Here is a 17,662-nt window from a genome sequence, read left to right on the forward strand (position 1 = left end):
TTACTTCTTCTCTTCTAGTTTGGATGATTTTTATTTCTTTTTCTGTCTGATTGCTATGAGTTGTTTTTCAGTCGCTCTGTCATGTCTGACTTTTTGTGACTCCATGCACTGCAGCATGCCAGGCTTCCCTGTCCTTCACCATCTCCCGGAGCTTTCTCAAACTCATGCTCATTGAGTTGGTAATGCCATCCAACCATCTTGTCCTCTGTCATCCCCTTCTCTGCCTTCAATCTTTATCAGCATCAGAGTCTTTTCCAGTGAGTTAGCTCTTTGCATTAGGTGGCCAAAGTCTAGGAGCTTCAGCCTCAACATCAGTCCCTACAACAAATATTCAGGATTGATGACCTTTAGGATTGACTGATTTGATCTCCTTGCAGTCCAAGGGACTCTCAAGAATCTTCTCCAACACCACAGTTCAAAAGCATCAATTCTTCAGCACTCAGCCTTCTTTATGGTCCAACTCTCACATCCATACATGACTACTGGAAAAACCATAGCTTTGACTATAGGGGCCTTTGTTGGTAAAATAATATCTCTGCTTTTTAAATATGCTATCTAGGTGTGTCATAGTTTTCCTTCCAAGGAGCAAGTGTCATTTAATTTCATGGCTGCAGTGATTTGGAAGCCCAAGAAAATAAAGTCTGTCAGTGTTTCCACTGTTTCCCCATCTATCTGCCATGAAGTGACGGGACCAGAGGCCATGATCTTAGTTTTCTGGACTTTTCAATACTATTTGAATAAAAGTGGCAAGAGTGGATTTATTCCTGACCTTAGAGGAAATGCTTTTAGCTTTCACCACTGAATATGAAATTAGCTTTGGGTTTTGTTTCTCATAAATGGCCTTCATTATGTTGAGATATATTCTCTTTATACTCACTGTGACGAGTTTTCATCACGAATGGACGGTGAATTTTGTCAAACACTTTTTCAGCATCAATTGAGATGATCATGTGTTTTTTATCACTTGTTAATGTGATGTATCACATTAATTGATTTGCAGATAATGAACTATCCTTGCACTGCTAGGATAAGTCCCACTTTTGATGTGTGATTCCTTTAATATATTGTTGAATTTGGTTTGCTAATATTTTGTTGAGGATTACTGGCTTGTAATTTTCCTTTTTTGTGGTGCCTTTGTCCAGTTTTGGTATCAGGGTGATGCTGACTTTGTAGAATAATGTAAATCTTTCTTCACATTCAATTTTTTAGCATAATTTGAGGATAACTATTACCTCTATTCAAACTTTTGGTTGAATTCACTAATGAATCTGTGTGGTCCTGTACTTTAATTTGTTGGGAGGGTTTTTTTTTTTTTCTGATTAAATTCCACTGCTGGTAATTATGTTCATATTTTCTATTTCTTCTTGTTTCAGTCTGTGGAGATTTTACATTTCTAGAAATGTATTAATTTCTTCTAGGTTGTCCATTTCATTGGTGTATGATTGTTCACAGTCTCTTAGGATCTTTGTATTTTTGTGGTGTCAGATGTTGTAACTATTCTGCTTTCATTTCTGATTTTATTTTGGTCCCTTCTTTTTTTCTTGACTAGTCTGCTTGCAGCCAACAAGTATAGTTACTTTATTCTTTGACTAAAAGTAAAGTATTGCCAAACATGCAGCATGACCTTTACCGCAACCACCAATCCCAAGAAATCAGAGGAAACTGAAGCACAAATTACTTCTGAAGCAGTAAAATGGAGAAGCATTTGTAATTATATGAAAAAGAGATTTCAAAAGAACAACTACTGTTTCACTAGCCAAAACATCTTACATGGCAGAAGAAAACAGATGAAGAAAAATGGGAAAAGGATAGCTGTTACTATCAGCAGGTGGAAAAGGAAGTCAGAGGAAAGCAAGGACAAGAGAAAGAGGAGAGAACATGAATGCAAGAAAAATTGGGGAGAGACTCATATGTAGACAGAACTCTCTTAAATATTTCTAATTTACTTTGTTACCTGACTGTTTGTCCTTCAAAGCTGTCTTGCACATTTCAATGCGGGCAGAATGATAAGGAACATAGCGATCTTGCAGAGATCCTACTAGAACAACATTTCTGAAATAGTGAAGCCCTGTGAAGAAAAAAATACTGAGTTACAGTGCAACAATTAACCAGATTTTAAGTAACTTACTAGTATCATATTAAGTGACCATAAATGTACTTCCTCAGTAGTATTAAGTTTATGTCTTTTTAAGTACCTGATGAATTCCTTCTCCAAATTTCTAGGTATTCTCTACCAAAACCACCAGTTCCATTGTACGTAGTTTATGTGCTGATATGAGAACTGTGTGTCTGCACTGAGAGAGGGCAAGGGTTGTGGTATGGGGGTGAGGGAGAAACTGGATAGGTGGACTGAAATTTTACCATAAGGTTATTTCCAAAGGATATTCATCAATATTCAGAAGTATTTCCCAAGGTAACAAAAGTACACTCTTCCATAAAAACAAAACACTCTGTACGAAATCATTTAAAGCTGACTTTTTACTTTAAGTTTGCATTTGACTCTTGTCCAATATTACTTATATTTTCTCCTTATTTAAGCATGATGTCAAGATGACAAATACTTTGAATTTTGAATAGAAAATTTTATGATCCATTCAATAGACTTTTTGTTAGGTCTATTTAAATTTTTTAATTTTTCAGTAAACTAGGTGAATTTAGGGCTTGTGTACTTGGGATACTTTGCTAAATAACTCATTTAAATACTGAAACTACATTCCTGATCACTTTAGTACTAGTGATGTTCTAATTTTACTATTTGGCTCAGACTAGTAAATACAAAATCAAATTTTATGTGAGTAATTAAATAAGGTACAAATAGATATTGGTAACACATTAGAACTGGTTATTTAGTACATAAAATTTTGTTCTGGAATGTTTCAGAATAAAATTTTGATACTTTCTGTGCCCTGAAATTCAGATTCTTAAGAGACAGCCAATTGTGGGGACTACTGTGGATCCAGAATATAAAAAGCCTTCATAGATGCTCCCTGTCTTCCCTGGAACTTAAGGACCCTAATGATGAGAAGGGTTTAGACTGACACACAGCCAGGTGAAATGGTATGTACCTTCTGTGCCAAATATAAGGTCATCCCTTCTTTTGTCAATGAGAAGATACTACTTTGTGGCTACTTGAATATATAAAATTATAGGAATATAACTGAAATAACAGAATAGCTATAATAGGAATTAACTCAGTTGCATAAACATTTTAAAAATTATATTTTAGAAAGGTTAAGAAAATTTTTTCCCCTTCATTCTCACATTTCACGAGACAAATTCATTTCCCTCTGACATCATTTGAAACTAATGTCTTCACTGGCGCAACTCTGGGAATCATCTGTGTGAGCTAAGCAGAGGTCTTTCGAGCTGGCATACACTTGTCCTTTGGGGTAATTTAAAACTCCATGGGGCAGATGAGCATTTATATCTTTAAGAAAACTGGTTTCTGGATCCCAGCTTCCATATGAGCACATTTCTAAAAATGATTTTTCCTTCTTCTACCTTATGAGAGAAAGATATTTCTCCAATCTATTTCAGATCTTCTTATGGTACATACCCTGGGAGAATCAAGCCAAAAATGAATGAAGTCTTACTTTCTCTTAAAAAAAGTTTGATTTGATCTATTGTTTGACAGTTAAGAAATGACTATGTCAATTAGATGTTATGGCACATATTTCCCACAAATTAAATGAGCTAAATTTATAGCCCCAAGTTAAGTCTTTACATTTTTATGAAAATACAATTATAGTAAATGTATACTACCTCACGTGCCAGAAAATATATCCCTTGCAACTATTTAAAATTATAGAAAATAGTTGTAGGTATCAATATAAAATTATACAAGGGGATACAAACTGTTTCAAAATTCTTTTAAGGGGTCAACAAGCCAAAAAATGTGAAAGCCACCATCCCATGGCACAGCATTTTCACTTCTAACCCAGTTACTTTAGGTGCTGTGCTTCCTAAATCTGATGCTGTTAACTGAAATTTTACCCTGAGCTGCATGAAACCAGCCACGTAACAGCACAGTTGGCTTTTTCTATTATCTAACATGTATGCCTGTGTGTCCTCTGTAAAGGCAACCACACTGGCACAGCTCCGGGGGCATCACTCCCATCATATGGACAGGAATGATGCTGCACAGCCTGTGGCAGCCTTGCTCGGTAATGGTCATTTCTGAACTTTTTCTCAAAACACCAGCATCTTTTACATTTTTACCAGTATGTAAAATATTATATATCTCTCATGTTAAAAAAACTCACTCACTCAACAAATCTGTCCTTGGACTTTAAACTCCCCTCCAATTACTACCCCATTTATTGGCACTCTATTTCTATAGTTTATATTATAAAAATTATAGTCATTAAATTAAAATTTAAATATATTTTCCCAAATAATCACTCCTTGCAGAGACTCTGCTGTGCTTCTACAGAAATAATGGCATTTGGGCTCAGAATCACTGCTTTAGATGATTTAGATCCTTGAGAGGAGCACTGGTGTCTCTTAGGTGCAGGCAGCTCGGTGGAGTAGAAGTACGCAAACCAGAAAAGAAGAGGAGGGGGTGTCCAAGAAACCCTTAAGCTCCTGGATTCCATGATGATAAAATAAATACAATCAAAGACACCAACACTGATATAGATACATGATACTGTCATATTTTAAAATGAGATTTCCAAGATAGCACCGTACTTTAAAAATGCATTTTAAATTGAATTATTTTAATAACATGTTTTCAACAACTATTTACTACTGATACTCAGCATCCTGTATGGAAGGCCTGCTTTTTTGCATTAGCCAAGTGAGACAGACTCTGGCCCCTGTTTTGAGTCTTTGTTTCCATTCCTGTGTAGCGCTGTTGGCTGGAGAGGGCAGAAGCTCAAAGAGAAACATGGTGGTTCCCGAGGTGCAGTGCTGGTGGGAATCAGGCACACTGCATCTGAGCAAAATCCAGCTGACGGACACATCTCAGGGCTGTGTTTGGGGAGCCTTGTACTGTAGGTTCATCCTCTCTGCCCCTGCACTGACTACCTGCTCAAAGACAGCCTTGTCCACTGACCTTCACTCAGCCCAGGAAAAGCTACCTCTAACTTGGTAAAGTAATACTCTTTTTGCATCTGTAGAATGAGACAATTTAACTAGAAAGTTTCTAAATATTTTATCTGCTTTTCAGGATTGCCAAGAAAAACATAAAAAGTAAATGTTCAAAATTTTTCTGGACTCTATAATTACATGACTTATGTATGAATGAACATTATAATAGTAAATTTCATCTTCATTATTTTAGTCTTCCTGATACTTTTGACTGCTCATTTGTTTTTCCTGAAAAATTTAATAAGCTTTAAAGCAATTCTCTGGAGAATCCCATGGATAGAGGAGCCTGGTGGGCTACAGTCCATAGGGTCATAAAGAGTCAGACACAACTGAAGCGACTTAGCACGCACACACAAAGCAATTCATATTGACTCATCTCTGTTTATTTTCTAGAATTAACAAAAATAGCAGTTTTGAACTGGTGATTTTGCACCTCACGGAATATTTAGTAGTGTCCAGAGACAATGGTGTTTCTCACAGCAGGGACTAGGACATGAGGGGCTTAAGTGTGCATGTACTATTTAATGGGCAGAGGCCAGGGATGCTGCTAAACATCCTACAATGCACAGGGCAGATCCTGACAACAAAGAACATTCAGCCCAGAATATCCAAAGTGCTGAAAGGTTGAGAAATCCTGTGCTTTCTAAAGGGACATAGTCTACACAGTATTAAACTGTTCTTATTTTTACTCATTTATTTTAAACACATTTGAAAGAATTCGCTTCTTAAAATAATGTGAGTTGATGCTGATGCTTTCCTATACTTTCAGAAACAAAATACAAATGTTAATTACAAATCAAGTCATACCTATCATTAAACATCTCTGTAATCTGCTGTAAGAAAAAATTATTTTGTGCCAAAGCGGTACTGCAAGAGACTTTAATTGTTATATTTTATTTGTCAGAATTCAACAGCTGGTAAGGAGAGTCTAAGCAGATGTATTTCAGAAGATCTTAAAATAAGGATGTTTTGTTTTTGAAATTTTAACAATGGATAGTTTGTACTTTGGCTATTTTTGAGGCCTCATCATGGAATGCTGGGAGCACCCCGACCCTTCTTTCTCTGTGATACTGACCATTCAGTACTGCTGTCACCTAATCTAGATACAGTTTACCTTTCACCTTGCTCTAGTTCTAGCTTTTGATTAAGGAAAGTTATTACCTAATGATATGTTGCAGAGATAACAAAAGACTGTTTGAAAATGAAGACCCACGGGGGAGGCCTTGCTTAAATAAAAAAGGGAAGAGGGTAGGAGTCTGATTTTGCTTTAGAGAGGTGATTTTAGGCTTTCTCAAAAGAACAGGAAACTGGCCGTTCTTCGAAACAGAAGCAATAATTGGACCAAGGCATCTGAGACTTTGTATTTAGCTTTAGCAAAGTAAACTATAACAGAACAGTTACCACCAGGGCTCCTGTTTAAAAATACCTCAGAATGGCATACTGGCTAAGTAAATTGGTTAAGTAAATGCTGCTCTATGTTTTCCTGTTTTATTAATATTTACTTAAAGTTTCTGACGTGAACCCATCTATTTCTATCTTGTGAATAAAGAATTATATGTACATATACAGGTGTAGAGGTTTCCTAGGAATTGACTACTCATATTTCATTGAGATGATCAAAAAAAAAAAAAAGGAAAAAAACATAGCTCGGAGAGACCTGCTCCAACTCCTATGACAGTATGATAATTTAAAATCAATTAATGAATATTTGTTGATATTTAAAACTAAGATTAGAAAAGCCTTCTCAAAGTCTTGAGAGCCCACGTTCCTGGCTTGGCGCGGCCTGGCCTGACCACGTGGGATGGTACCAGCCTGTGGGCAGCGCTTGGCGCGGCCTGGTCTGACCACGCAGGATGGTACCAGCCTGTGGGCAGCGCTTGGCGCGGCCTGGCCTGACGATGCAGGATGGTACCAGCCTGTGGGTTAGAAAAGCCTTCTCAAACTCTTGAGAGCCCGCGTTCCTGGCTTGGCGCGGCCTGGTCTGACCACGCGGGATGGTACCAGCCTGTGGGTTAGAAAAGCCTTCTCAAACTCTTGAAAACCCACATTCCTGGCTTGGCGCGGCCTGGCCTGACCACGCGGGATGGTACTGTTCCTGGCCTGGCGCGGCCCAGTCTGACCATGCGGGATGGCACCAGCCTGTGGGCAGCACTTGGCGCGGCCCGGCCTGACCACGCAGGATGGTACCAGCCTGTGGGCAGCACTTGGCGCGGCCCGGCCTGACCACGCGGGATGGCATCAGCCTGTGGGCAGTGGCAGGCGCGGCCCGGCTGACCACGCGGGATGGCACCAGCCTGTGGGCAGCAGCAGGCGCTCAGCTGCTCCGCGTGTCTGTGTCCCAGCTGCAAAGGGGGCACCGGGGCTCCCACTTCACAAAGGTGAACACATTCACACGTACAACGTGCTGGCATTTTCATAAGTCACTGGGATAATTTTATAGGTAGCAATATTGACAGTTCCGCTAAAAAAAACCTCCCCAAACAGATTTATAAATCCATAATACTATTTTAGTTCAGGCACTCTTCATTTAGAGGTGTTTTTACTTATTAATATTTACTGAGTTTTGTATTATTCAGAATGCTGATCATTTTACATGAATTATCTTTTTTAACCTTTAATGGTCTTGTGAGAAAGATTGTACCCATTGCACCACTGGAAAAACTGAGTGTTATTTAGATTAAGTAAACTTGTCAGTGTTTCTGCTAAAACTAGTATTTACGTGTGCTTTCAAAATTTGACTCCTGAACAGTGCTGGTACAACCAGAGGGGAGATGAAGCCCTGCTACACATTATAAGGCAAATAATAAATCAGTAACTTGTAAGCAAAAGTTATAACTAATTCTTAGAAAAGAATTCAAGTGCAGAAGATCTATTCAGATCTACAAATAATTTTATAAAGTAATGTAAATATCTGTTTGGAGGGGCCATGGATTACAGAATGTTTACAGCAAAATTTTACAGTTATACTTTGTCTCGTGTTTTTCTTATGTTGTTATTATTGTTCTTGTTGTTATTGTTTAGTTGCTAAGTTGTGTCTGACTCTTTTGTGACTCCATGGACTGAGGCCGCCAGGCTCTTCTATCCATAGGATTTCTCAGGCAAAAATACTAGAGTGAGTTGCCATTTCCTTCTCTAGGGGATCTTCCCAACACAGAGATTGAACTCGCATCTCCTGCACTGCAGCAAGATTCTTTACTGCTGAGCCACAGGGGAAGCCCTGCTATTATTACTATTGCTAATTAAATGTTACTTTGTAAAATGCAGTATAGATATACAGACCCCAGGGAACATTTACATTCAGTTTTGCCTTTTATATATTTCCTATCCTGTCCCATCACTTCATGACAAATAGATGGGGAAAATGTGGAAGCAGTGACAAACTTTATTTTCTTGGGCTCCAAAATCACTGCGGACAGTGACTGCAGCCATGAAATAAAAAAGAAGCTTGCTCCTTGGAAGGAAAGCTACGACAAATCTAGACAGTGTATTAAAAAGCAGAGACATCCCTTTGCCAACAAAGGTCCACACAGTCAAAGCTATGGTTTTTCCAGTAGTCATGTATGGATGTGAGAGTGGTCCATAAAGAAGGCTGAGTGCCAAAGAATTGATACTTTTGAATTGCGGTGCTGGAGAAAACTCTTGAGAGTCCCTTGGACTGCAAGGAGATCAAACCAATCAATCCTAAAGGAAATCAACCCTGAATATTCACTAGAAGGACTGATACTGAAGCTAAAGCTCTAATACTTCGGTGACCTGAGCCAACTCACTGGAAAAGACTCTGATGGTAGGCAAGATCGAAGGTCAAAGGAGAAGTGGGCAGGAGAGGATGAGATGGGTAGAGAGAACAACTGTCTCAATGGACATGAATTTGAGCAAACTCCTCAGGAGATAGTGGAGGACAGAGGAGCCTGGCATGCTGCAGTCCATGGGGTCACAAAGAGTCAGACACAGTTTAGTGACTGAACAAAAACAACAACAACAAATTCTGTCAGCAGCAGTGGTACAAACTCCATAGCTACACACAATGGTTCTAGTCAGTCTAAGTTTTTCTCACATGAGAACTATGTGATGTTGTAGGAATATCTTGTGATTTTTGTGAATCAAGCATATATTTCTGTATACTATAAATAACTCATTACTTGTACCCTTAGAAACAAAATCATAAAACTTCACCTAAAAAAGAACCTTTCTTTCCTGGATTCTAATAACAGATAACACATGAAATAACCATTTCCAGTTATCTTCCTCACATTCATAACAGTATTTAAGGCAGAATCCTGAAAAGGATAAAGCAAGACTCAAATGAAGGAGGCTGTATTCAATGACTAAATCCGCCTGGTGTTCATATCAAATGTTTCAAGAGCAGGAGGAGGACATGGTGATAGGGATGGAGATGAAAAATAGATTTAAAAGGCTAGGGCTTAAGTTTACTAGTTTAAGTTACTTAAGAAACATGGGTTTGATTTTCAGCTTATCATACAACATTTGACCTGCTTTTGGGTACTGAACATAACATTGAAAAGATCATTCATTGATTTAGTGGCTTTGTAGCGAACACCTACTTGGAAGAACTATGCTAAGTGCTTCTTGAGGGTATTGTAAGTAGTACTGAGGGTACATGTTGGGGGGTGGGGTGGGAAAGGGTTGTCATGACAGACCCTACTCAGGAAAAAAAGGCCAAGAGACATAAAAATGACTGACATGAGATAAGCTGTAATGAGTATGATAAAAGAGGTTCATATGTAATGTTAGAGCACTCGCTGATGACACTCACAACTCAGGATGTGGTATACACAAAGAAGTAGGATCCACCACAGATGAGACTGAGGTGTTTCACACCAAGTCATCCAGAGGACAAGTACCATTTAGAAAAGGTTGAAAGAAGAGGAAGCAGCAGAAGAAAACACATTCAATTTCAGACACACTTCATTTGAAATGTAAGCACAGGTATCTAGCAGGTAAATGAGGACTGGAATGAGGTCTGTCTGGAGACAGAAGACTCAGGATATGAAGGTATATACTGGGTACTCTGACAGAAGTGAAAAGTGAAAGTTGCTCAGACATACCTGACTCTCTGCAACTCCATAGACTTTAGCCCACCAGGCTCCTCTGTCCATGGCATTTTCTAGGCAAGAATACTGGAGCGGGTTGCCATTCCCTTCTCCAGGGGATTGTCCTAACCCAGGGATTGAACCTGGGTCTCCTGCATTGCCGACCGATTCTTTACCATCTGAGCCAGCAGGGAAGAAACATTAAATCAGACAAGGCATCAAGGAAAGCTCTGGATAGGTGATGGTGTGGAGTGTAATTTCAGAGAAAGAAGAGGATTAGTTCTGCAAAGATGTGCAGTCACAGGGAAGAATGGTGGTAGAAAAAGCAGTGAACACGGGAAGCACAAACGTGTACAATGTGACTACAGCAAAGGATGCGTGTGTTCAAAGAAGACAGGATATTACAGTGACAGAATGAAAAACTGGTTGAAATTTCAGGGTAGAGTGTAGCCATGTGTGGTTTCACAGTGGAGTGGAATGGAACATTACCAGAGTTGAGGAAAGCTCTTTAATGCTTGATGAACCATTTAAAGAGCTGCTTGTGGAATTACCAAAAATGATGCCAGGATTAAGCATATTAAGATTCAAGAAAACATCTTTTCCTAAAGCATAACTGTGCAGCAAATATTTGTCAATGAAATCCTATCAAAGTTCTCACTGACCATGCAAGGAGGGACCAGGCAGGAGGTTATCATACTTAAGAAGGCAGCGGAGCCTGGGTGGGATAAGCCTCACAGGAAGCAGTTTCATGTGACGGTGGAAGAATAACTGCTGTGCTGGGATGGAGAGCAAGAGGACACGCTCCCCCTCTAGGTGGGCCTCAGTAACAAGAAATCAGAAGTCCAGCCGCTTCTACAGCAAAGGTGGTACAGTGTGGCCTGTGTGATCTGGACTGTTGCCGTTTTACTGTTTTCATAAATAAAATTTGTTTGAAACGCAGCCACATTCATCAGCTCATGTGTTGGCTATAGCTGTTTTTGTGCTACAATGGTATGTTGAGTCATTACAGCTGACACCTCATGGTCCACAGGCCAAAATGTGTACTATCCAGCCCTTCAGCAAAACAGCGTGCACTCCTCTGCTCTGTCGCCGGGGAAGCAGGGAGCTGGGGACGGCAGGCTGGGGAACCTTCTGCAGGGAGCGGAGATCACGGTCTGTGCAGAGGACACAGATGAACGCAGTCTGTTCTCCGCAAGTGGAGATTTGAAAGGACACCATGCCGGGAAGACGTGAGTATGAGGATAAGTCAGGGAGAGACGAAAGGTCAGAGGTGAGGTCACTTAGAGAGAGTGAGACTGGATGGAGAAAGACCAGCTGGGGACTTCTGGGAGTAAAAGTTTAGAATACTCATGCAAGATAGGGAATATATTTAATAGCCGGTTAACGCCCCCTGGTAGCTCAGTTGGTAAAGAATCCGCCTGCAATGCAGGAGACTCCAGTTTGATTCCTGGGTTAGGAAGATCCCCTGGAGAAGGGACAGGCTACCTGCTCCAGTATTCTGGCCTGGAGAATTCCATGGACTGCATAGTCCATGGGGTCACAAAGAGTCAGATACAAGTGAGCGACTTTCACTTTCCCTTTCTTTCACTTAATGAGAGATGACCAAGCAGGTTCATCCAGCGGCCAGAATTTGTAGAAGGAATAACTACTAATGGTTTGAAAGTGAAAGTGTTAGATGCTCACTGGTGTCTGACTCTTTGTAGCCTCTATCCATGGAACTCTCCAGGCAAGAATACTGGAGTGGGTTGCCATTCCCTTCTCCAGGGGATCTACCTGACTCAGGGATCAAAGCCAGGTCTCATGCATTGCAGGCAGATTCTTTACTATCCAAGTCACTGGGGAAGCCTTGAGAATACTGGAGTGGGTAGCCATTAGTTTCTCACATTTTCCAGAAATACTTATAAAGTAAAAAAATATGTGGCAGTTTAAAACAAGGGCTGAAGACTGGGGTTGGGGGCAGCTAGAAGGACATGAAAACTAGGATATACAGAGGCCTGGTTCAAAAACTAACTCATGGTATGAACTATAAATGTTAAAATTTTAGGATAATCTCAAAATAGCTGTGCAACTAACAAAAAATACAATCATATAAAAAATTAAATCATGCTATCAATTGTTTTAATTGTGAGTCGATTTCATTAAGAAATTACAACCAGTTGATAGGTTTTTAGTCACCAGAAAGACATGTTAATTTATTTGCTAAACATTTATTTTAAAAGAGGTCTTCAAGTGCATGTTTTTAAAACTGTTACTATATACTTACCTGCTTTATTACTAAGCTTGTATAAGAAAGTTTGGCGAGGGTCTGAATGATCACGACACGTCAGTTGTAAAAGAGAACCCGATTTTTTCCATTTCTGCATAAACCACAGACCTAGAAAGTTATTAATGGTATGAGATATGTGAGAGTCATAAACTGGAAAATATAGTACTGTATGACAAGGTTATTAATTTTAATATATTTTATTTTAAAATGATATGGCTCGAATTAGCATTTTGTTGGTGAATAAAAAATGTATTTGCAAAATATTTCCATTTTCTGATAATAAATATAAACAAACACAAACACACTGAGGTTAATGATGGATTAATGGTTGACAGAAGGCTTGCTATTTCTATCTCATTCAGTAATTAAACAGGTAATGGTCTATCAAGAACAAATTTGGGGATATTACACCTTTAGATATACGTGTTCAATTTAAGATGAAGCGAAGGGGGATAAAACTTCAAACACAGTAGTAGCTCCACATGCCTGAGCATTGAGGCTTTAGAGCAATCACAGCTCAGTTCCGGGATGAGCAATTAGATGATTTTTCTAGTAACACTGATTATAATTAAATTTTCATATTTAATTGTATTTCTTCATATTATCAGTTTCCTGTATTTATTTTAAACTATTTATCTGTTTATTTTTGGCTGTGCTGGGTCTTTGTTGCTGTGCACGGGCTCTCTCCCGCTGCGCCTGGTGGGGGTACTTTTCGTTGAGGCATGCAGGCGCTACAGCATGGGCTCAGGAGCTGTGGCACGTGGGTTTAGCTGCTCTGTGGCATGTGGGATCTTCCTGGACCAGGGATCGAACCAGTGTGCCCTGCATTGGCAGGCAGACTCTTAACCACCAGACCACCATGCAAGTCCAGTTTCCTGTATTTAAGTGCACCTTCCCCTTAACTGAAACCTCAATCACTCTGGAGCTTGTTTTTAAGACCGTAGACTATTCATTTCTACTTTTGTTGATTCTAACGTTATTGAGGTGAACGAGGAAAAGAGGAAAAAACCTTTAATTGATTAAAGCTGATAACTGCAATCCTATCTGGGGAAAAGTTTAGTGAAGGAAGAAATTGAAAAGAAACCAATTCAAAGTACTGCATCCTATTCATACTGGGTTCTATTTTGTATTATTTATACATTTCAACTTTATTTTGCCCTCTTTTTGAAACTGTAAAAATCTAGAATAAGCCAGATTTTGAAAACCACCCTTCAAAATAAGATTCAAATAAAAATGTTGTAGTTTATTTGTCAATGAAAGAAATAGAGGAGAAAATGGAAATAAGAGTCTTGAGGCTTGATGAAAAAAGTTAGGTTGAAACCTAATTTATTCTTTCAATGAGAATCAATTGATTATACTAGAAAAGCCATTTTAAAATTCTAAGGGGAAAACAAAGCCAAATACGGGCAAATAAAGTATAAGATCTTTCTTAATGAGAATATTTATTCTAATAAAAATTGAGGTCTTAATTTTTATTTTAATTTCTTTAAAAAGTTTAGAATTTATTTTCTCATAATATCCCTTTATTGTTATCAAATCAAAATCAGAGTTAACATTCTATAAAAAATATTTTGTAACTTTATAATATGCTAATTATAGGTATTTATTTGTTATCTGCTGATATTTATTTGCTATCTGCTCAACTAATAGAATAACAGAATAGCCTGTTTATAACACTAACATTTACTGAAAGAAACGCTTAATGAAAAAAAGAGAAAAAAATCCTCTTGTGGCTTGACAAATAACTCAACAGGATATCATTTTCTGAAATGAGTTTATCAGCTTATTTCTTATGCATGACAAAATAGAAAAATAGCTGCATCTTTTGTTCCATGAAATTCTAAGTATGTGACAAACTGGCTCTAAAATAAACATTGGAAAATATTAAATTTGGATTTAAATTTTCCCAGGCCATATTTTTTATACTGAACAATAAAACTTCTTACCTGTATTAACAAGGGCACTGCTATTGTAGAGTGTACCAAGGTGAGGTCCAGAAAGTGAAAGAAAGGTATGAAGCCTGTTGAGGTAATATTTAAACCGTGGTCTTGTAAGCACTGAACGAATTATTAAATTGCCCAACGAATGTCCAATAAAGCTGTAAGAGGAAAAAAATGACATTTCTCCCATAGCATTCATGTTAAAAACAAAAGTCAAAGTTGCTATCACTATACAGAGATGTGAAATACTAATAATATAAAATTTTCTAATATGTTTTAAAACTGTTTATGTTTATATGATTTTATTTTATATGTTTTATTTTATATATTTTATTTTATGTTTATATGTTTATATGATTTGATACTCTGAAATGATGTAACTTACATTTTGAAGGAAAAAAATGTGAGAATATAGCAAAAAATTCCTATGATTATATAATTTATATATTTAATCTACAGATAAAAGATATTTACTTACCAGAAAATTTTTGCTCCTAGTTTGTAACTGCTTAGAAATACATTTAAAAAGTAGTAATACATTGACTACATGATGAATTTTCCTTTTTAGGTACACACAGCAATTATTTACTTGTTAAGTCATGATTTAAAACAAAATAATAAAATTGTATCAGTGAGGATGATTTAGGAGACATTACATCCCCATTTCTCTTATTTTTGGTCCACACTCCACAGTGGGGGAGTTCTCTGACTGAACACATTTCAAGACGCATGAAATACACATGCATTTTTGTACTTGAAGTGTAAGATTATACCAAAATAATAACTAATACAGAGGATTTCATCTTTACAAAGGAATAGTTTAAATCCAAAGTGCCTTTCTGCTTCCCATGATTTTACAATAGAGAGCACCTGCATCCCTGGGGACAGTTAACAGTGAGAGAGGAGAGCCTGAGAGCTGCCTCAGCAACGGCTTATAGACAACGATCAGGGAGGAGCTGGCAACCTTCCTGAGGCTGGGAAGGCAAGTCTGATGTCAAATAGTCCTCAATCAGCTAGATCAAGCTTCTGGATAATGGCTCACTATAATTGACAATCTAATCTAAAACAGCCATACTCTTGTAGATGAATGAAAAAACTAAAACAATAGACTTACTTTCTCATCATAAAATAACAAATTAATAAAAGGAATACAAGATGACTGCAGAAAATTTAGCAAACAAATAAAAATCCATAAATGACAAAAATAATTAGAAAACAATCTCTTCTCCCCCCCGTCAACATACTCACATCTCTTACCATATTCTAACAGAAATCTGTTTTTAAAAAGTGATTTCAGATAAAAACCTGCTTCTCTCTGCTCTTTGTCCCTGTTCTATACTAACTGGAAATGGACTGTACAAAGGCCTATAGTATAAAGAGCTATCCTCCTCCTCTGACTTACCTGGGATATGACAATCATCAGCTTATTCTACTCTTTTTTTGAGGCAAGAAGATTACTTTTAATTTTTTCTTTATTTTTTACTGGACTAGAAGAAACAATTACTTTTCTCTCTCCCATGTCTACTCACAACATGTGATTAAAGAATGAGACATTTTGGTTTCATCATCATCTCCTGCTTGGGTATACTACACTACAGTATACTATACAGTATACTATACTATACCCATGAGTATACTCTCAAAGCATAGTCATGACACTGAAAATATTCTTACAGTTTCATTTCTTTACATATATCTCCCTACAACTTTTCTTTTTTGGAACAGTTTATTGAGATGTAATTCATATACCATACAATTCACCCACTGAAAGTGTACAATTCAATGGTTTTTTGTGTATTTACAGACTAGTGCAGCATCACTATAAAAAATTTTAGAACATTCCACCACCTTTAAAAGAAACCCTACATTCTATTTTTCTTTTTTATTAGTTTATCTATTTTTTAACTTTACAATATTGTATTTGTTTTGCCATATGTTGACATGAATCCACCATGGGTGTACATGTGTTCCCCTTCCAGAACCCCCTTTCCACCTCCCTCCCCATCCCATCCCTCCGGGTCATCCCGGTGCACCAGCCCCGAGCACCCTGTATCATGCATCGAACCTGGACTGGCGATTCGTTTCACATATGATAATTTACATGCTTCATTGCCATTCTCCCATATCATCCCATCCTCGCCCTCTCTCATAGAGTCCGTAATACTGTGAAACTCTACATTCTTTACTTATCATCAGCCCCCATCTCCTCTTCCCTCAGTCCTAAGTAATCATTGATCTACTTCTCTCTATATAATTTTGCTAATTCTGGACAATTCACATAAACAGAATTATATAATAAATAGTATTTCCCTAAAATCTTTTAATTTTTTCTCTTTATATTAATTTGAATCACTGTCTCCTATATTTTAGAACAGGAAAAAAAATTTCCAGACATGCTGTGTAATTTTTCTATAATTCATAGAGACATAAATATAAGTTACGTAAATTAGAAAAGTTACCTTATTTTTGAGACTGTTAGACTATATATCTGAATATATTGTATTATCTCATCCAGAAGGCGATCAGTCATGCTATCAAAATCAGCAAAAGTATCATTCTAAACAAAAGCAAAATATACGCATTATATATACAAGAAAAACTGAATATAAACATTACCTTTAATTTGGGTACTGAAAATATGGTTAAAGACCCGTTTTTTTAGAGAAGCTAATGAATGCAATATTCATTATACTAAATGAATAAGCAGTGAATTTCTGGGAAGAAAGTCTCAGTGTTCTCATTAATACTTTGTTTAGATTAACTGTTTAGCCCACTACCAAAATGGAACATAAGATTATTTAAAATTGTTTAATTATTTAATGAAATATTTGCATAGAAATGTGAAATACTAGAAATTTTGCACATGTAAAGGGCTCATAAATTGAGTTATAAATCATTTCAAATTCCTTAGGATAGGCATGAATGTTAAATTTCATAGAAATCAGAAAAATTATTTCTGTTACTACAGACATTTTGCAGTAAGCAATATTTAGGTAGAAACTGGTAGAAACATGTATGCTTTCACTGGAAACACAGCCATACTGTACCTGATTTCTTTCAGACATAAGAAAATCAATTCTTTCCCCAGGCAGCCCAAGTTCAATGTAAGTTTTTACTAATCGGAGATCTGCACTGTTACCTAGAAAATGAAGAAAATGAAAATTCTGTCTAAAGGACAAGATAAAGCAAAAGATGCAGCACGCATCCTCACAGGTTGTTGAATGCCTTGAGGATAAGTGGAGGGCCTAGGTCAGCTGTGAAGAGACAAGGCCCTGTGCACCAGAACCCACAGTGCTCAGGTCACAGCTGACCGC

The 17,662-nt window shown here is 37.6% G+C and overlaps 1 protein-coding gene across 12 annotated transcripts in view; it reads right to left on the reverse strand.

Moving 5' to 3' along the window:
* FAM135A (family with sequence similarity 135 member A) overlaps nt 1-17,662 on the reverse strand; it is a 157,879-nt gene that overhangs the window by 3,336 nt on the left and 136,881 nt on the right. For all 12 annotated transcript variants that reach the window (XM_081529381.1, XM_081529374.1, XM_081529383.1 and 9 more), the window contains 5 exons: nt 17,396-17,487; nt 16,808-16,905; nt 14,355-14,506; nt 12,406-12,516; nt 1,955-2,068 (listed from right to left, as the gene is read on the reverse strand). In XM_081529381.1, coding sequence (XP_081385507.1) covers nt 1,955-2,068; nt 12,406-12,516; nt 14,355-14,506; nt 16,808-16,905; nt 17,396-17,487 — 567 coding nt within the window. The remainder of the gene's footprint in view (nt 1-1,954; nt 2,069-12,405; nt 12,517-14,354; nt 14,507-16,807; nt 16,906-17,395; nt 17,488-17,662) is intronic.

The sequence above is a fragment of the Giraffa tippelskirchi genome, chromosome 9 (genome assembly GCF_054371585.1).
Source record: "Giraffa tippelskirchi isolate mGirTip1 chromosome 9, T2T-mGirTip1v1.2.pri, whole genome shotgun sequence".
Lineage (NCBI taxonomy): Eukaryota > Metazoa > Chordata > Mammalia > Artiodactyla > Giraffidae > Giraffa > Giraffa tippelskirchi.